This window comes from Siphateles boraxobius, unplaced genomic scaffold, assembly GCF_051911475.1.
Source record: "Siphateles boraxobius isolate OS27281-9 unplaced genomic scaffold, OSU_SipBor_1 26, whole genome shotgun sequence".
NCBI lineage: Eukaryota > Metazoa > Chordata > Actinopteri > Cypriniformes > Leuciscidae > Siphateles > Siphateles boraxobius.
This window is the reverse complement of record NW_027508876.1, coordinates 27404033-27425927: the sequence shown is the minus strand read 5'-3', so window position 1 is coordinate 27425927 and position 21895 is coordinate 27404033. Positions and strand designations below refer to the sequence as shown.

The window sequence follows — 21895 nt, the reverse complement described above, 5'->3', positions numbered from 1 at the left end:
TGAGAGAACGTTTGGTCTTCATGTTGATCCAGCAAAACACAAACATCATGTCATAATAATAAAACCACAAACACGTGTGCTTGAACAATTTTAATTAAAAAAAGTGAACATGTTGTCTCTTTCTTTTCATTCACATACAAAATGTAAAGGAAAGACAGATTTCCAGAGTAAGAGAGAAAGTGTAAAGCTCTGCGGTGTACAGATAGTCTGAGACCAAAGGAAATCTGAGAAAAAGTCAAGCAGAGAGAGAATACAGTACTGGCCCGGGACAGAGAGATCGATCGCTGATGATTCAACATTCATAAAACACTGCCGCTCCACATTAATATCAGCACTACACAAACACTTGCATTGCTACTGTTTTCAGTTTCAAGTTAATTATAAGAATAGTGACAATAATAATATAACATCAACAATTATAAAATCCTTCAGTAAGGTTTAAACTCTAGTGAGATATAGTGTGTAAGCAGTGTTAGAGAGAACAGAAGATAACAGACCTTTTTGAACTATATCAATATTTGCAAAATGACAATATCTAGGAGTTGTGCAAACGAGATCTCGTGCACTCAAAAGGCAACTTTATATCTGCCAAGTGTGAGGATGTAACAGAGATAATAAAAAGTACAGCTGCCAACAGATTGCAAAGAGAAAACTGAAAACTAAGAGGAAGTTTACAAGCCCTTGCTCTCAGTCCAGCTAAGTGTAGCAAAGGGCTTACAGCAACAACGAATAGTGAAATACAGTATTAATGCAGCCTGTATATTGATTGTAAATGTTTGATGTTGATAAGCATATCTCATTCCTTTACCTGTGAAACCAGGCACCGCCTTCATATCCTTTGCAAAAACAGTTTTTGGTGTTGTATGTTTTAATGCGACAACTGTCAAATCATATGAGTTATAGAAGTATGATTATAGTAATATGTACTGCATCACATTCTAACTCTAGTTTGTCTATTAGTGCATATTATAATAACAGATTAAATCAATTTCTGTTTTTTTATCACTTTTCAGTTTTCTACTTTTTTGAAAATAAAAGTTACATTGGAATGTTTTTTAAAGAGTTTATTATTATTATTATTTGATACATATCAATCAAGACCACATTTAGCTTTGAAAGCATTTTTGCAAATTAAATCAAATCAGATTTTCACTATATACTTAGCATCTAGGTCTGTTAAGAGTTAAAGGGTGTTCACCCAAAAATAAAAATTCTGTCATCATTTACTCACCCACATTTCATTCCAATAATACTTCAATTCATCTTCAGAAAACAAATGAAGTTTTCTTTTGATGAAATCTGAGATATTTCTGTCCCTCCATTGACAACTACGCAACTACCGCTTTGACGCTTCAAAAAGTTCATAAAGAGATCGTAAATCTCATCCATATGAATTGAGTGGTTTAGTCAAAATTTTCTGAAGAGACTCGGTCGCTTTATATGATGAACAGATTGAATTTAGGCTTTTATTCACATTTAAACATTCATTAATTCACACATCAGTTGTAGTAAATGTCATTCTCGATCTCAATCTGTTCATCATAAAGCCATCGTGTCTCTTCAGAAAATTTGGACAAAACTGCTCAATTCATATGAATTTCATATGAACTTTTTAAAGCATGGTAGTTGAGTGGCTGTCAGTGGAGGGACAGAAATCTCTCAGATTTCATTTAAAAGATCATTTGTGTTCTGAAGATGAACGAAAGAGTTTGGAACGACATGAGGGTGAGTAATTAATGACAGAATTTTTGGGTGAACTATCCCTTTAAAGCAGCAGGAAGTAAACAAGAACTAACTATAATTAACTGGCCGTGATTCATCTTTTGAGTTTAATTGTGCATTCGAAACACCTGAGATATTAACAGGAATTTGTCGTGGCATAAATGTTTTCTCCTCTGGCATCGCTTTTAATACCTATTAGACATTCTCAAACCAATACATTGTGAATATTTATTAAGTTGCAAATTGACCTTGTGTAAAAAAAAAAAAAACAGTACTTTTAAATAAAAAACAGTTAAAATTACTAGACTTAATAATGAGATGAACATATAAATGTATCTGGACAATCATATTAAAACTGCAGTCACATGTAATATTCTGAGTCATTGGTCACTGAAACTGTAAATATACATCTGCTCTGGGATTCAAGTAAAACGTCACTGGATTTTGGTCCAAGATCAAGTTATTCAGAGTCTTAAACCTTAACATAACATGCTCAAATGGATAGTTCTATTAGGTGTGATTTACTGTCCTGTAAGAGCAGTGAAGTGCCTTCATCAGAAGGTACAGAGGTGATGCATTACCGTTCATATGTCATCCTTACACCATTATACTAACTGGTCAGATCATTAACCATTAGATTCCCATCTTCTGGCGATAATGTACACTAATCATTTTTGATTCTTCATTACAATTAAAAGCGAGGACCTCATTTAAATCTAAATGAAAACTAAATTGGAAACTGTTCTACTGGAAAACAGGAAGGTTTTCCGCTACCTCACTACCCTTCGCTTTTATTCCTCTTTCATAAATGTTATTTTGTACTAATACGTTTTTCTGAAGAAGCAGCTTCCACCATTTTTACATTAATATGTTAATCATGGCTTCATGGCATCGATTACAACAAGCATGGAACGTATGAATGCATATTTGTAGGATAAAACAAACGTGCATTCAAACGAACACGCACACACTCACACACGCACTATTTCCTAGTTCCATGTGGCCTCATGTCTTCTTTTGACCGTCATAGGCAATCTGTTCTACCTCTACAGGTCTTTTTTGCTCTGGGGGTTCTTCGAGTGGTTCTGCTCAGCTTTGGACAGGTCCGGCTTCTCCGGTGACATCAACTCCAAGAGATCCACCAAGGCCTTCTTGATATAAGCTCCAAACTTGTGAGAATCCTGCAAAACCAAAATAGCATTACATGTGATTGTCATCATAATCAGGTGTAGCACCATAAAGGAAGCCATAAATGTTATATTTTCCATGTTAATATGAGTTTTCATCCTACCAAATTTAACAAGAGTTTAACTATGTTTCCAACCAAAGTTGCAAATTTAATTTATGCGAAAAGTTGGAAAATCACATTTGCGAATAAAGCACCGTTTGTGTTCAGGAGAACAAAAGCATCACTACCTGGAAAATTGGCACAAAATATCTGTAATAAAAATTGAAGTTGCTGTAATTGGGGAAGCCACTGTGTCTCAGAGCGCAGACAAAATGCAATAAATGCTGTCATGTTATCTTGAGTTGGGAACACAATCATGAGAGACACTTCTGGGAGGGAATTAAACCAAATCATTCAAAGTCATGACAGACATGGCTCAGGCACTTCAGAACAACCAAACCAACATTTGAGATGCTGTGCGATGAAATTAGTCTGCTGGTTAGTCCAGTTATCCAATCACATCCTCAGTTGAAGCGAAGCCACGTTTTTTGTTGCGCATTGAGGGATTTATTCAGTAAATGTTTCCATCTTAGTTTTTGTGCATGTTTTCTTATCAGTTAATAAATGCATGCACCTCAATTGAGGGTATTCGGTTCTACTTTTTTAGAATTTGTGCATCTTGGTATTTCCATCCAGTGTTTTTTAATGCAATATCCCAAATTGTGCATAACAATAGATGGGTGGAAACATAGCTAGTTTGTCAAATCGTTTGCTAGTCTCTAGTTTTTCTTGTCCTTTGATTTCAGAAAATTGGTAAAGGAAGCATATATTAGTGTACTAACAGTCTGAGGGCAGGAGTGTTTGCTGGAAATATGGAAGTTGATCATGTTTTCTCCGATGATGATGTAAGACACGCCATAACCATCATCTGCAACCTTCAAGAGCACACAGACGAACATTTATAGAAATGCACAGACAATTGAATGTTAATGGTTAAGTGAATATGCATGAATATTTCTGACCGGGCCAAAACCTCCACCGCAGGTTGTGTAGTCTGGGTGGTTCACGAAATCAAACAGCTCCACCTGCTGGAGTGGAGTCTGACTGGTGGACAGACGCCACGTTTCTGAAAGCACCTGAAGAAAACAAACAATTTTTTTTTTAGAATATTACATAAGAATACAAATATTTTTAATAATAAGATATTTAAAAATGAAAGTACTATATATTTTATAATATAATATTGCATTTAAAAATGTATGTAGTTAGATGGGTGAATCTCACAAACATTTAAACAAAATCGAAATTAAAGATACTCATTTTGAAATATTATGAATTTATTTTTGTTTTGTTTTTTTGCATTGTGACATTTTTTTCATGAGTAAATTTCCCCGGAATTTTCATTACTATATAATTTGTGGAAATTTTATTTTAGAGTATTTTTTTGTAATTCTCATTATCCTAAATAGTAAGTCACGCTATTTTTAACTGTGTTAAATAACATTTATTAATTCATCATAAATTAATGGCTGTACATTTTACCATGACGTATTAAAGGTATTGTAGGTAGAAATCCCCAAAAATACTTTTTTCAATTTTTTTTCAAATGGTCGTTATATATCAATGCATAATTAAAATGTAAGTACTCTGGAAAAGAAATTATAAAAATCGAGTGTCTGTAGTTCTGTCAGGACTGTAATAAACACAGCTCATTATTCCATTCGGGACGAAAGAAATGATTGGCTGGGGCGACTGTCACTCTCCCTCGCTACCATGGATACCACCTCTGCTGATACAGGAGCAGCCCAAATGCGCGCACCCGTTTGAAGAGGCACGGAAGCTAGTAATAACAAACAATTATGGCAGAGAAAGAACAGTCACAATTCTCAGTAACGTTACCTGCATATAGAGGCAGCGAAGTCAAACGAGTTAAAAAAAGGAAGACAGTATTTGAAAAGGCTATGAACAAAAAGTCTTTGGATAAATAAAGAAATCATACAAGAGTCAATATCGGCGTGGCTTTCCAGCGGTGGCGACTACTGAGGGATCTCATTCTCAAGGGGCTGAAAAGTGACTCCATGATGGCTTTATTTCTGCTGGACAGGTAATCTTGCTGTTTTCATTTTGATGGCATTTATTTTTTCATGAAGTATCACTAGCACACGTAGCTACCTAATATAGCTAACCTAACGTTACGTAGCATAACTAACGGTACTGGCTTAGCTATGACAGTGTAACTTTGGTGTCGACTGGTATAACATTACTGTTAGTGAGCCAGGGTTGAGACGATAAATAAGCAATATAGGCCCATCTGCAGTTGAAAGCTGTTTTGTTTAATTTCGCCAAATTTAGGTTAAAAAGTTTAGGGGATCTATTTTTATACCTAGCTTTACCCTCTGCCTAAACTATGTTCTTATGTTATGAATCTTACAAATTCACCTTCATCACAGTGTGACTGATAGTAACGGCAAACGTGTATCGATGAAGCTATTTATAGCTTTGCCTTATATTGAGTTTGATTCCGTTACGAGCTAAAATATTTTAAACTTTACCAGTATCGATATGCGAGCTTGATAGTGAGTACTAACAGCCATGTTAATTGTTTATATTCATACTGATAAAGTTAGTTATTTTATTATTGGTGATTCTGACATGATGTCACTACATCTGGTAAAGCTGGTAAACGCGTCCGACTCTTCCAGCTGAGCGAACCATAGACCTCATGCGAACGGCCGGGATCGCGCGTTCATTTGTTTTGGGGGCGTGGCTTTGGAAGGAGCCGAGAAGGGAGGGGGTGGGAGTTAATGGAATAATGAGCTGTGTTTATTGCAGTCCTGAGAGGACTACAGACACTCGATTTTTATAATTTCTTTTCCAGAGTACTTACATTTTAATTATGCATTGATATATAAAGACAGTTTAAACAAATTTGGACAAAAAGTATTTTTGTGGCTTTCTACCTACAATACCTTTAACACTTCACAATTTAAATAACTTTTTTGAAAACATTTTGGTAACGCTTTACAGTAAGGTCCCATTAGTTAACATAATTATTGTTATGTTATTGTTAACATATTAGTTACTTAATGCTTTACATAAAATTAACTAACAAAGAGCAATACATTTGTTACCGTATGTATTCATATTTGTTAACGATAGGTCATTGTTAGTTAGCTCAGGTCATTATATAATATAAACAGATATATTTTCTTAAAAATAATCTATCAGTAAATGTTGAAAACTAAGATTAATAAATGATTTAGAAGTATTTATCATTGTTAGTTCATGTTATGAAACCTTATTGTAAAGTGTATTTTTTGCACTACAGTAATGAGAATCTGTTGTGAATGTAATGTCACGAATCATGATACAAAAATACATTTTTATTTGTCTGAAACAGGTTTATCGTGTATGTTCCAGTTCGGACACACATGAAAGAGCATTTGCAGGGAATCAAAAATCAGTTAAACTAATCTAGCTCCAACTTCCTTGCTAATCAGATAACATTCCCAGAGTCACACACCTCTTTGAGGAAGGGTGACTCCTCTCCCAGGTATTTGGACACAATGTAGAGGCAGAACAGGTGTCGGTCTATTCCTCCTCCGGTCATAGCCATCCTGTAGAGATTCTGGTGTTTCTCAGATGCCGTACGGAAGAGACGTCGACACACCTCCTTACTCTACAGACACAGAGAGAGTTTAAATATGCGCTGTGCTGTAAGGGTTTGTTTGAAAAGATACTAGATGCTCTTAAACTATTCAAAATGTAGCAAAACAGTTTGAAAGTAATCAACTGTCAAATAAAAATACTTAAATTATTGAATTAAATTGTAAAGATACAGAATTTACATGCAATAAGCAATTAAATTTCACAGCATTTTTACAATATATTTCTGTCACTACAAAAATATAACATGCACAGCATGTGTGTAATGTGTGTATGTTTGTTACCTCTCCACCATCTAGTGCTCTGACGAAAGCACAGCTCTCACTGGTGCAGGAACGCACCGTCTCAGTCCGGCCCTCGCGGAATAAACGGGTCATAGACGCTTCGTATGTCAGAGAGAACGTGCCTCGATTCTGGATTTGGGGAAGGAACGAGAAAGGAAGAATGTCATTATTTAAACCTCGATAGTTACATCAATTGTTTAATGTTTCTTAAACAATTTCAGTGAACAGTAAAGTTGCTAAAACATCAGAGATTTGTGAAATATACACACTAAATAAGTTTATACAATAAAATAATATATACTTAAATAATTAATATATGTCATGAATGTGTGTAATATGTCAAGATAACTACCTGAGTAGTTGCATCAATGCAACCTGTTCCTGGTCATAACATTTCCTACATAGTCATACATGTACAAAGCAATTTCAGTGTTCAGTAAAGTTACTAAAAGTGCCCCTATTATGCTTTTTCAGATATTATCTTTCATGTAGTGTGTGATATGACTGTTTGTGAATGTAAAACGTCTGAAAAGATCAAAGTGCAGATAAATTAAGTTATTGTCTCCTAAAGAAATAATAGATTCTCAACTGCCTGAAATGAGTCATCAGTAATTTCCAGTCTTACTTCCTGCATAAACCTAAGTAGGTTTCTAACAAATTTGCATAATGCCCGCCAATGATCTTCCTTAGCTGCCCGCGAACAACATCTACTTTGACCCTCAAACAACAAAAAAAGCGCTGAGGAAGCCTCCGGAGCTGAAATTCAGATACGTTTTGTTTCCGAAACGCGCTGTAAGCGATCGACCAATCACAACAGACTGGGCCATCTGACCAATCAGAGCAGGCTCTCGGAAACGAGGGGTTTAGAGAGACTGAATCCTTTATCAAACTGTTTTAGACACTGTGAGAAAAGAGCTGATGCTGTAATGTATATTATGACAAAATTCAAGTGTTTTTTGACCTTGGATGCATGTAAACCTATTGTAGGAGCCTTTAAAAGAGCATAATAGGGGCATTTTAAGATAGACAATGGAGATGTGTGAAATATACACACTTAGTGTATTATATATATATATATATAATATATTTTATATACAGTAAGTCACACTTAAAAATATTTTAACGTTACTGCATTAGATAAAATATGAAACCAAGTACATTTTCAAACATTTCACACACAAAAAGGTTATGTTATTAATAATAAAACAATAGATCTAGTGTTGAAAGAAATAAACCAAACGTATTGTGCCACTTTGTGTTAGTGGAACATATTCATAGTTAATGTGATTCTTGACACCTGTGGTTCGTCTGCTAGTGTGAGCTTGAGGAGAACTGACTTCAGCACACTACGCTGGGGTTTGTGTCTTACCCTGTAATAGGCCAACTGAAGCGCAATCTGAATGAAGGCATCTGGACTGATTTTACACTTTTTGATGGCACCCTTGCCAAACTCTTGTATTGGGAACACATGAAAGTCGATGTCGTCGGCAAGGGCCTGCGCCACAGCGAGAGACTGATCCACACGCTCCTGACACTGAAAACACATACAAGAAGATCAATTATTCAGTGTCACTGTACACTGCATGACTGTAACATGAGAAGGCGTTACAGTGTGTTTGTACCTGTACAGGTATGTCCCAGGTTAGTCTAGAAGGTTGAGGCAGGGAGGAGTCCACGTCTCCTTTACAGTGACCTTCTTCATTATAACCCAACTGGAAACAATCCGTAGTCATCACATACTGAGAGAGAAAGAGACATTTGTATTAGAAAACAGCTAACATAGTATTAATAACAAAAACTGCTAACATGCCAATAACAAATAGATTTGCATTTACTGGAAGAAAAATAACAATGCTTGAAAGTTAGCAAAAATCAGGTTACAGTAAGTTTAAAGGAATAATTGTCTTATTATTTGTTCACATGTTTGAAACTGCATGAGGATGAATCATTTTTTTATTGAATTCTTTGTTTAATTGCAAACATGCAAAGACCAAACGACAGTTCAGCATGTAAAATATGCAAGAGGAAAAAAAGCAACTTTATATGCAGATATTACAATGACATCATCACTGACATTCAGAAAGAATCTCAAAATATCAATTTTTCATAATCTACATTATAACACTGATACCTTAATTCACTTGTAGCATGTAAAATTATTTATTTGAATTTATTTATTTTATTTACTCCAATTTATAGAATTTTAGCCACAATTAGATGTATATAAGCATCTACTAGAATTTTATTATCTCTATTATTAACAAATATTTTTAATAGAATAAGAACTATTTAAAACCTGTAGCTTAAGACACGAAATCTTCTTACTGTCTCAACTCATTCTTAGCAAGTACCAATTAGTTTATCTGGGTTTCTCTCTCATTCGTTTGTTCGTCGTCTAAACGTGATCTCTTTTTCACTTATTCTCTCTCTCACCTCCCACACATGAGCCATTATAGGTGCGTCCGCCCAGGAGTGTTCAGCGTTGAGTCCGTTCTTTCCGTTTTTATACACCACCACTGTAAACGACTTATCAAACCATCTTAAGACAAAAAGAGCAAAACATGTATATGCATATATGTTTGGTAGCATAAGAGCAAATATCATTTTAGTGTTGTAAATAAGTTTATCGTATTTTTAATGTAACTGACGGACCGTTTTGGATGGATGAACATCTCACCTGTCGTAGCACTTGCCGTGCAGCAGAGACTTGGCGTACCGATCCAAATTGCCAGCGGGATCATCTCCCATCATGCCTTGCTCATCGTCATCCAGGGTAACGAAGAACGCAGCTTTCTCAATGCAGTCCAGAGATCTCTTATTCACCCCTGAGCTGAAGAACTCCTTCCTGGCCTGGGCCCAAGGGATTCTGGGAAAGAAAGTTCAAACCATTCAAGCATTCACAGAAAAGCCTTAAAGAAAGAATCAAGGGAATGAAAGGATTCTTAATAATAAAAATGCATTAAAAATACTAAAATCTGGGTTATTATAGTTAACCAAAACCATTAAAAAAAAGTGTGGCTTGAAATAAAACAAAATGTAAAAGAAAGTGTTTAGTATTAACAACTAAACACTTGTTGTGCATAGTAAAAGGTGCATAGTATTAACAACTATATAGACATTTTTAATATATTTATATATATATATTAAAAAATTATAAAAATGACAAAAACACAACAAACTTACTATAACTTTTACATTTAAAAACGTTTACATTCAAATGAAAACAGCAAATACAAAAATAAAATCTAATTAAAAAAAATACAATACAATCTCAATTATACTAAAACAGCACTGAATGAAATATTACTAATTATTTGCAAAAATTTTAAAAGGAGAAAAATTACATTTTTAACTAATCGTTTGATATACATTCACTGGACCTTTGCCAACTTTCATTAAAATGAAGCATTTTACATTTATTTACAAAGAGAAATCGGAGCACATGCATGTTTGTTTTGTGGTAAATGAACCCTGTATAGTGTGTCAGAGCGTGTGTGTGTGTGTGTATACCTGTCCCCTGCCGTCAGGGCTGCCAGTTTGGCCTCTCCGGGCGCCGGGGCTGATGGGTCATCAAGGATACGCTGAACCTGGTGCTCAATCTCTCTGGGAGACAGCATACGGCCAGCATGATACAGCCACAGGCGGTAATAACGGCCTCGGTGGAAGACCGCAACATACTCACTGTCCTGCCAGTGGGTCAGAGAATCTAAATGCACACAGAAAAACATTCAATGCAAATTCTCACTGCTTGCATTCATGCTTTGTGTATTATGAGCTTTTGAAGCATCTGAAAATGGTGCCAAAAACTGATGACGAGAGAAGAGGACAAATCTGAGTGTGTTTGTGTATCAGTAAGTCAATGTGTACAACAAGAAACCAGGCTAGACCAGGGTGTGCGCGCGTGTGTGTGCGCGTGGAAGTTTATTCAGTAAGTTGGTTTGTATTTGTGACCTTTCCAGGAAATTGACTAATATCAAACATCTTATCAACTGAAGAGACTGTCAGTTTGATGAGGTTATTGAAGAACAAAAGAAAAATAGAAATAGAGATGCACAAACAGACAGAACCAGTCTCTCTATTTCTCTAATGAATTTAGAGGTTTTAATTCTAATAGTCTGTAAAAGTTCAAACTGTTTTTTTTAAAAGCAATACTTTTATTTAGCATAGATGCTTTAAATTGATCAAAAGTAATAGTAAATGCATTTATAATATTACAAAAGCTTTTTATTTCATGTTTGAAATGCTGTTCTTTCTATTCATTAAAGAATTCTGAAAAAAAGTATCACAGTTTCCACAAAAATATGAAGCAGCAAAACGGTTTCAAACATTAATAATAATCAGAAATGTTTCTTGAGCAACAAATAAGCATATTAGAATGATTTCTGAAGGATCATGTGACACTGAAGACTGGAGTAATGATGCTAAAAATGTTGATCACAGGAATAAATTACAGTTTAAAATATTTTAAAATAGAAATTAGTCATTTTAAATTGTAATAACATTTTGCAATATTATCATTTTTACTGTATTTATTAATCAAATAAGTTCAACCTCGGTGAACATAAGGAACTTCTTTCAAAAAAATGTAAATAATGTAGTGTCACCTGTCTCTTCTCCTGGAATGCGTGTGGTGTTGAAAATCCTCTCACACTGAGCGGCACACAAAGGAATATTTAAACCTGGAACACGACCCTAAGAGACAGAGTTATAATGTTAGTCAAGGTAACTTAACTATTTTTCACCCTCTCACTGACAATTACAATTACAGGGACCGGCCACACAAAACTGAAAATTCTCATTATAATTAGTGGACTATCTCTTTAAGAAAGCTGTAACTGCTACTGCAACTATCAGTAAATATGTAAATGATTTGTTATGGTTATCTAATCTCTGCATACTGGCATAGTTCAAATGCTCTTTCACCAAATGGTGCTAATACATTATGTTAATGGGCGGTTATATGCTATTCTGCTTTATACTACATGTGAATTGGAGCAGATATAAATGAACAGAGTGAACTAATTAGCAAGTTTTGTAGTGTACGATACGGTATATGCACATATTACGGGAAAACATTTTTGCTTTTGCGTACTATTTTCTCTTTAGTGCAAGCATGCAAAAAAATGACTCAGTGGCCACAAACAATGATTGTGGCTCTTCCCTATTCACACACACACTATTACCCAATCCATTTAATTCAAAGCCTAACAAAGTTCAATGCACAGCTAAAAACAGCTCTGTGATCAATCTCTGTCCTCGCTCGGGGCGACGAGGGCTTTCACCCTCCACTAAATACCATCTGTCAGTGCTGCAATGTGGACTCACAGGTTTGATTTCCTCTCTGTTGAGTTTCCTGCGGTACAAGAGACATGCATGAAGTGTGTTTCCTGCTCTCGCCGCTTGAATCGGTGTCGGTGTCACGTACAGGAAGTCCTGAGAATGAAATAGAACGGCTTACACAAATGCAATCACACAAAACCACTAGAACTTCCTGCTTGTTTAGAACTTTCGAGTGTTTTCACAGTGAGTCTTACCATTCCATAGTAGTTGCTGTTGACCATGATTGGGCCACGCCCCCTCAGGTAGATATACTCCTCCCACCAATCACTGACCTTAAATATGCAGACAAGAGAAATTGGTTACACTTTATTTTAAGATGTCCGTGTTGCAGTGTAAATATACGTTTAAATAATATGCAATATTAATTAACTACATGTTCTTATTATAGGGTTAGGATTGGTTTATTGTTAGTTGCATGTAATTATGCATAATTTATACTTATTACTACAGTTACCTCATTTAACTTCTGTAACAAAGACATTGTAAAATTAAATGTTAGGGAAAAATGTATTCAGTCTAGGGCTGGGTGATCCATCAAATATTATTGACATTATTGCGATATATTTGTTGACAATATAAAATTAGGGAATATTGTATACATTGAGATAATGTTGAAAAGTTTAGCTTATATAGTAAGCAGCTGTTCACAAAGCTTGTGATTAAATTTCATATTTAAAATAAAATCTGACAACAATCATCTCATAAATTTAGTTTCTAAACACTCAAATCATGACAAAAAAAACTGCGCATTGGTTGGTACAGCCTGAAAAATGCAATGTCGTGTAAACATAGCCTAAATTTCTCAAGAGCAATGTATATATTTTGAATATCATCTATATTTGGAAAAATATTTACATTTTTAGCTATAATCGCCCAGCCTCAATTCAATCTCAAAGTAAAACAGGTCAGGAAATCTTTGAACCATCCTTCGGCACAATCCCACTAGCACAAGATGATTTTCAGGTCAACGTGAAAATTGACCAAATTTGCCTTCATATTAAATAAATATTAAACTTAACTCCTTGTCTCTGCTAATCAGCACACTATTTATTCTAAATAAAATATAATTGATTCTTTTCATAATCTTTCATTAAAACTAAACAAAAATGCAATTGTTCCTACTCTGCACAACTTCACAAATCCTTCTTTCTAACCACTTTCCTTAAATCACCATTAATTTGGTGTGTAATCCCCACTTTTTATGAACCAATCAAATCCTGATAACTAAAATTCAATTCCGTGCTACATTTTCTTCAGTTTCGCTCTGAATTATTTCAGACCAAGGAAGTAAAACAGGTTGCAAACAGCATTTTAAAGGTTGCATGTTAATCTGTTGTGGATGGTTTGCTGGTTGTTCTCACATAGTTGGAGGCCCACATGGCTTTCAGTTTGAGGTACCACTGCAGGCGGTTGCCCAGACTGCTCTCGAACTCCTTGGCCAGAGTCGTGATCCTCTCGTATTCGGAATCGCTCATCAACGGACGCGCAGATTCCAGGAACTAGAGCAGAAGAGACACAGCTTGCAATGTTAATAAATCATCATTTTTGCCATATAAAGTGTATTTAGTGATGCAGTTTGCTGCTGCTGCTGCTGATGATGATGATGATCTCACCCTATTAACAGTGTCCTTGACTGTTGGAACAGGCAGGTTTGGCAGAGAGCCCTGGTAGCTGTACAACAGAGGCTGTCTGCCTGAGAAGATCCGGACCATGGCCTGAAAACACGCACATTTATAAGGTAAAGGTGACTTTTTAACTTTTAACTTTTTTTTACTTGTGATTTTCAAATACTTTCTCCTTTCCAGTTTAATATGACAACTATGTACAGTATAAATAAAATATTTGTAGGTGTTGATTTCAGGGTTATTACGGTTAACTAAAAATAAAACCAAAAACTGGTTACTTCAAATTAAATAAACGTTAACTGAAACTATTAAATAGCGTTTAAAAATACTTGCACTTATTTTATTTCAGCTAGTTGCCAAGGCAAATTTATGATTTAGTTTAACTTGATGTACTAAAACTTAAATAAAAAGTAATAAAAAAAACTATTAAAAATAACAAAAACACAACAAAATTACTACAAATTTAACTTTAAATTAAAAATATTAAAATATTAATATAATATATCACAATGATACTAAAAATAACACTGGTTGATTCAAAGCCAGACACACACCAAAAGCAATATCTACTATATTGCAAATCTCAGCTGCGTGATTGTTTATTTTGTCACAAACGTAAACTGTATTATCGTACAGCTCTATATGAAGTTGTATATATATTATATCCAACTTCCTCCACAAACATACAGTACAATGACGTCAAGTGATATATACTATATGGCAAATCTCAACTGACTGATTTATTTAATTGCAAAACGTAATATGTAGTCATTCAGCTTTTTGTATAAAGTTGAATACCTCATTTACTCATGTATAGGGCGATATATACTAGGCTATATAGCATATATCGACTGTGTTATTGCCTGTATCGTTGCAAAATGTAGACTATTTTATTGCGCAGCTCTATTCTGATAAATATAAGACATGAAGATATTATAAATAATAATATCATGATTTTCTGTTAAGCTGCTTTGGAACAATGTGAAAAGTGCTACACAAATAAAATTGTACTGACTGACTCCAATGCAGCAAATTTAGGTCAGGACTATCGGTTTCCCACCCAATAGTGGATGGCATAGTCATTAGTTCTGGCATAGTTCTTGAAGTCATTATTTTTGGTAATACTGGATTCACAGGAATACACTTCACCTTGATTTACAGTTGGGAGTTTGTAGGTTAGGTATGTCTGATAGCATGACTGTACTAACCGCCCAGATTTTGGTGGTGTTGGACACCTTCCCGTGCTGTTCAAACATCCAGCCATGATAAGACAGTAACTGCTTCAGGCAAAGCCTCATGGTGAAGATCAGGGAGAACCAGAGCAGAGTGCTGAACAACACGGCAGAAACCACCGTCCGACACTGAATGCTCAGAGAATCACTACAACCAAACACAGACAGCATTACACTGCTGTATGCAACACTTCAGAACTTTTCTAGTTTATGGGACACTATGAAACAGGTGCACTTTGATAAGGTGAATATCATTTTTCAAGGATTGTAAATATCCCATCAGACCTATTTTTTGTGTTTGTTTACAGTGTGGTTTTCATGTTCTTTGCATTTTTATGTGAATTTTCTTTCTTCAGCTGCACATCTTGACCAGGACTACCTGGTAGAAGAGATATTGTATCTCAGTAAGACCTTCACTTAAATAAATTAATTAATTAAAAACAATGATAAAAAAAAAAGTATTTAAATGTTGCATGGTGAGGAATTATCAACTATTACTTATTTACTAGTTAAAATAATGGTAACAGCCATGGTTGACTTTAAGATCAAATACTTACAAACAAGCGTTTGTATTTTGTTTTTTCATGTTTTTTTAAAACATGAAATAAATAATTACCTCAAAAAGAGAAAATATGATAGGCTTGATGCATAACCTGAGGACCACAACTTCAAGTCTTTTTAATAACTCCTTATATTTGCTAAAATCTAAAAATGCATACACTACCACTCAATAGTTTATAAGATTTTGTCATGTTTTTGAAAGAAGTTTCTTCTGCTCACTAAGGCTGCATTTATTTGATCAAACATTCAGTAAAATCAGTAATATTGTAAATTTATCATTTCAATTTAAAATAATTGTTTCCTTTTTCATGCATTATAAAAGGTAATTTATTCCTGTGATCAAAGCTGGATTTTCAGCATCATTACTCCAGTCTTCAGTGTCACATGATCCTTCAGAAATCATTCTAATATGATGATTTACTGCTCAATAAACATTTCTTTTTATTATCAATGCTAAACTGCAATGTTGTGCTGCTTAACATTTTTGTGGAAACCGTGATACATTTTTTTCAGGAGTAAACCATTCAAAAGAACAGCATTTACAGTATTTGAAATATAAATATTTTGTAACATTATTATGTCTTTACTGTAATGTTTGATCAATGCATCTTTACTGAATTAAACTGTTCATTTTTTTTATCTTACAGTCCCCAAACTTTTGGAAGGAAGTATTAAATAATAACATTGAAATGCTATTCCCAAATATTTCAGAAATTCTAATACAGGGAAAAAACTTGGAAACACAGGAGCCCTTGAAGAAAGTAAAGAAAACATAAGAATGGATTCAAATGACAGAATTTTGACCAGCTATTCATTATTAAAGTCATTGTTACACATACACACAAAATAGCATCCATGTTGTAAAATAACTCTTTTGCTTTTGTCTGAAAACAACGCAAACAAGGTGTGTGAAGGTACAGTACACACCCTCTGCAGGCATGCTCATGTTTTCATGGGTAGGAACTCATAACCTTTGAAAAAGCTTGCAAAGAGTTACATAAGAGGATGACAAATGTTTCATGTGTATCTTTGAGTTCACAATGCAGATAAATCATTTGTTTTCTGAACTGGGATGAAATTCAATAAGTCTGAGGCAACAACGTGACCTCTTTACCTGACAGGCAGGTGTTCCTGGATTTTAGCGATGAGGCCCATGGAAGGGTCCGAGCGCGTGTACATGGTGGCCAGGATCGCGATGACAACAAACAGCCATGAGGACGGGCTAGCGGGATACACGCCAGTGATCACATTGTTCTGTACGAGAGAAGCAATGAACAAACAAGATGAAAAATTAGGAAAGACCGCCAGAATAAACAAAAGACACTACGAAATGCAGCTGGGGAATGTGTGAGAATTATCAACCTTAAACATGCACAAAAATAAACCGGACAGATTTAATTATCAATCAAATATCAAAATCTACTATCAAAGTAGATGTTGTTCGCGGGCAGCCAATGAATATCATAGACTGGCATTATGCAAATCTGTTACAAACCTACTTCGGTTTATGCAGGAAATAAGACTGGAATTACTGACGACTCGTTTCATGCAGTTCAGAATCAATTCTTTCTTTTATGAGACAGTAACTTAATTTATCTGCACTTTGATGTTTGAAACTTCACAAAAAGTCATATCACACGACACATTAAATGAATGGTAATATCCGAAAAAAGCATAATAGGGGCACTTTAAAGGTGTCTTGTGTCATGTACGCCAAAAAATCTATTCATACTCCACATTCCATACCAGATGGGGGCAGTCTACCTCCAGAAAGTGAGTTGGTCTACTCTAGAGTAACAAACGAGAAACGGCATAGTCTCTATGCTCCGCCCCCTTCACAACGACCCTAGAGCCATAGCTGAAGCCGAGCAACTCCTAGTAGAGGACGTTTTGACTCCAGAGGAACGTTGGTTGATGTCAAGTGATTTTTAAATGACATCTTCAAGCTACTCCCCTTCACCTTTACCAGTGAATATGTTCATATTCGTTTTGTTCATATTACATTTTTATTGTTAGTTTGAATTACATTAATTTGACAGACAGCATTCGCTGATGTTGACCAAGCTAGCGCCATTCAGAGCTGCCAACTCTCACGAATTCACCGTGAGACACACGCAATTTACACTTTTCACACGCTCTCAGTCACGCCACACATCAATTTTGTCACGCACAGAAAAATCGCAAAGCAAAGAGGACACGCAGACCGACAGACTAGACAGAGCAGGTTAGTTATGATATAAAAACATCTCAGCACTCAGATTCTGTCAATTTTATTACGCAATTCAAACAATAAATACCGTTTTGGCGCTTGTAAATGTTACGCGACAGATCCCTAGTGCACATGAACGATTATCGTTCTCTACGCTATCTCTACTAGCTAATAGTAAAAACACACGAACACTGTTGAAAGATACAGTATGCTACCACTTACCAAAATGTATTCCTCATACATAATATCGACCAATCATTTTTTTAATCAGCGTGCGGAGGTCAATAACATAGCTGGAGAACAAATATGTCAGATTTACCTCAGGAAAGCAATTTAATAAACATAATATAATTAGCTAATGTTACAATTTATCATCAGCTTGGTAGAGACGGGCTCTGGTAGATAACAGGTGAAAACCGGATCGGATTTGTGGGTAGAGCTAACTATCAAACACATCATGTTCAAGTACGCCCACAAGCCGTGCGAGTTATTCGTGTATTGCAGTTTGACTGGTGGTTATGTTGCCCGCATACCGCCTCCCATGGCCGAAACTGGTATTATGACACCTGTCGGGCCGTGGCTAGTAATTTAGCATGCTAATTCAGGTTGATATCTCCGCAACACTATAACTTGTCATTTTTTTAATGACATAATCACCCTTATTTCTTCTCATTCTTTTGATGCGTGTAGCTCATTTTTTGGATATTTTTACCTCAATTCTTACACATGGCACCTTTAACTAATAATATCATAGCCCAACATTCACAATCCAATCAAATCAAGTTGTATTTTAACCAAATCCCAACCCAAACATTATTTACCACAAAATATTCAGATTCATCACATAAAGAAAGATGTAAACATCATTTGGCGTTTACCTTCAGCCGTGTGACGCGTTTCTTCCAGGAGCGGAGGCCTGACAGATAGACCTGTCTCAGGGCCTGATGGGACAGCTGCAGGTCGATCCCCTCAGGGGTGATGGTGAACTGAAACGCCACGGCCTGATGGGCTTCTGCCATTTCTAAAGAGAGTGTGAGACAAAGACAGAGGCTTTTAAAACGGCAGCTCAAATTTCACTGCAGCAAAGCTACTTTATCCATGCGAGTGCATGATTGCAGCTCTCGACGAATCCATCCCCGTTATCTCACTTATACTTGATCACCATCCATTATGAATCAACAAGTTTGACATTTTGAGTTATGATCCATTAAGGCAAGAGCAGTGCTGATACAGACATTTCAGTTAAGGGTTCGTTTTATGCTTATGAAATACTTGACAAGCTATTTCCGGTCTGTGTAACGAAGCGAAACTTCCTTTAAAACTCATTCTTTTTCCATTTCTCATTTCAGACAGACAAGACACTTACACTTTATATATAAATAAAACTTATAAATAAATAAAACAACTCCCACATCTACATCCAGACAAGATGTATCTATGGCAACTGTGTTGTTATGGCAACCAAGAGCAAAGGGTTCCCTCGTGACTACCAGTCTGTTGCTCAGGCAAAACACTGATACAGTATTCATCAGGATTCACTGTGTGCGCCACTTAATCTTCATACGCACAGTGACTTACACAGGCTTGGTAAAAGAAGCTTTACACTGCCAAAGCATTATCAAAGTAATTTACATGCCTATACTTTTGAACATGCATATAAACAATTAATTTATACCAATGACAAATAAGCACTGTTAGTGTTGACTTAAATATAAATAGAATATATAAATTCTATTATATTTCTATTTTATAATTATATAAATAGAAATAGAAATATAAAAAAACTACTAAAAAAGACAAAATTACAACAAAATGACTAAATGAAAACTGAAAATATAATCAAACGAATTTAAAATATTGAAAAATACTATAATACTAGTATATAAATAATAAAGTAACAGAAAGGTGGTAAAAAGAACACATATTACACAATCTGAATGTAACTGTTTTAATGTCATGAGTTCTGCCTTTTTCATTAAAAGTTGTTCCTAAAAATTCAGATATTATTTTCTTAATAACATATGCTCCACTGTTTATTTTTCCCAACAACCAGGCTAGTATTTTTAATTATATATATATATATATATATATATATATATATATATATATATATATATATATATATATATATATTTGTTGTGAAAATACATTTAAATCAAAATTAGAATAAAAATAAGCTCAATAAAAGATCTGCTAAGAAAGAAAGTTTAAAAAAAAACTTTAATTATGCAAATAAACAATCCCACGTCATCACTGCTTTCTGGGACACTGCAGGAAACATGCAAATGAGGCATTTCCAACTGCACTATCACAAGTGGCCAGAAGAGGGCACTGCACAGGGATGAATTGAATGAACTTTAACCCAATTAAAAATAACGAGTGAATTATTTCACAAATGTTGCACGACAACACTGGAGTAGGATCTTTTGGAATAAGGAAACATAATAATATTCAAATAATAAAAAAAAATATTCAAAAAGATATAAGACCGTAATGGACAGGTGCCAGATTTATCAGGGGCTTATCATTTAAATGGCAATTTAGTCCTCCCACAATACACCGACTCCATGAATTATAAAACAGGTTTGTTGCATAACAGTAGCAGTTAATCAGTAACTACCCATATTAATCTAAAAAAAGAGAAAAAACCCTAACAGGCGAAACAAACTCAGAGCCAAAAAACACACTCATCCATTATAAACTACCATTATACGCTTGATCAGCAGGTGAGGAGGTTTATGAGGTCGACATGACAGCACGCTGCTGAACTGGGAGTCTACTGTCATTAAATAGCGATGGGTTTGTATTGGAAGTATTATCAAGGCCAATAACGGATTGTTAGCATACCAGCTATAAAAACCGGCGATCAGTACAAAATACCCCAGACATCTCCATCATCCATCGTCTCCAACAAACTACAGATCATCATGCATCCCATGTACATTATAGTGTCAAAAAGCATCATCCCTACCTGCTGTTTAATGATGTTACTGATGACGGGAACAAAGTGACGGGCTCCTTTCCACCCTTCTGCTTTTGAGGAACATAAACATAAAAAAAATATGTACTGATAATCTCGTAATAAAACCCCAGTATAGATGGTGATGACTCAATGGTGTGTAGCGTAACTGGATACAAAGTACCTTTGATACTTAGTGCGAAAGAATGTAAAAGATACAGCAAAGAGGGCGGGAAACAAGCGGCTCGGAAGTGAGCTGTGATTGGTCAGGAGACGATGACGTCTCCGTGGAACAGCTTGACGCACGCGCTGGCAAATCAGCAAATAGAATGCCGCGTAATACGCGGGGAACTTCGCTGTGATTGGACGTCTCGGCTGCCAATCAAAGATTAAGGACGGGCAGCAATTTACATGGCTTACAGTTTAAGCATGTATGCGGACGCGGAGCGGTCAGTATAAAAGAAACATTTTGGTGTTACTGTTAAATAAAGGTCAATATTCGTGCAAAATAATTTCCTCTACGTCATCTTAAGTTTATTATCTCTTTACAACTGTGGGTCAATGACAAGGATGTCAGAGGAAATATAAAGGAGAATCTTTAAAAACATATAGTGCCATCCATGGCCATGGACATTTCATAAAATGTTAAAGTATTAATGTCAGTTTCTAACATATAATAATGAGATACATACCAAAGAAGATATTTTGAAGAATATGGGTAACCAAACAGTTGATGGGCCCCATTGACTTCCATAGTAGGCCTATGGGGGGAAATACTATGGAAGTCAATGGGGCCATGCATCAACTGTTTGGTTACCCTTATTCTTCAAAATATCTTCCTTTGTAATCAGCAGAAGAAAGGCATGTATACAGGTTTGGAACAACTTGAGGGTGAGTAAATTATGACACTATTCCTTTAAAGATTTTCCAGGATTCATTCCTTTCCATAGAAGTGGGAAAAGACCAACAGCCCCTCGAACCCCCCTTCCCCTTGGCTTACATAAGCTGTTCAACTGACCTATTTCACAGCAGGAATACCTGTGGGTCAGCATGGGACAGTTTTTACCCCACTGTTTCATTCGTATCTTTCACCTTTCCCACAATTATTGATTCCTGAAGTCAACATGCT

The 21895-nt window shown here is 35.4% G+C and overlaps 1 protein-coding gene across 2 annotated transcripts; it reads right to left on the bottom strand.

Annotated features, from left to right (window-relative positions):
• Window positions 1-75: 75 nt before the first annotated feature.
• LOC143752192 (carnitine O-palmitoyltransferase 1, liver isoform) lies at window positions 76-21026 on the bottom strand. Of its 2 annotated transcripts, XM_077245303.1 has the most exons (20): window positions 20951-21013; window positions 20779-20840; window positions 18686-18828; window positions 16713-16852; window positions 15014-15185; window positions 13794-13895; window positions 13542-13679; window positions 12375-12452; window positions 12166-12273; window positions 11445-11532; window positions 10351-10546; window positions 9518-9706; window positions 9274-9379; window positions 8463-8579; window positions 8210-8374; window positions 6841-6969; window positions 6414-6569; window positions 3913-4026; window positions 3733-3825; window positions 76-2903 (listed from the first exon to the last, which is right to left on the bottom strand). In XM_077245303.1, exons 3-20 carry the CDS (start codon window positions 18824-18826, stop codon window positions 2769-2771), a joined length of 2367 nt encoding a protein of 788 aa, XP_077101418.1. In that variant the 5' UTR covers window positions 18827-18828; window positions 20779-20840; window positions 20951-21013; the 3' UTR covers window positions 76-2768. The 2 variants fall into 2 exon arrangements, with proteins under 2 accessions (XP_077101418.1, XP_077101417.1); XM_077245302.1 differs by having other exon boundaries at window positions 20779-21026.
• Window positions 21027-21895: the final 869 nt, after the last annotated feature.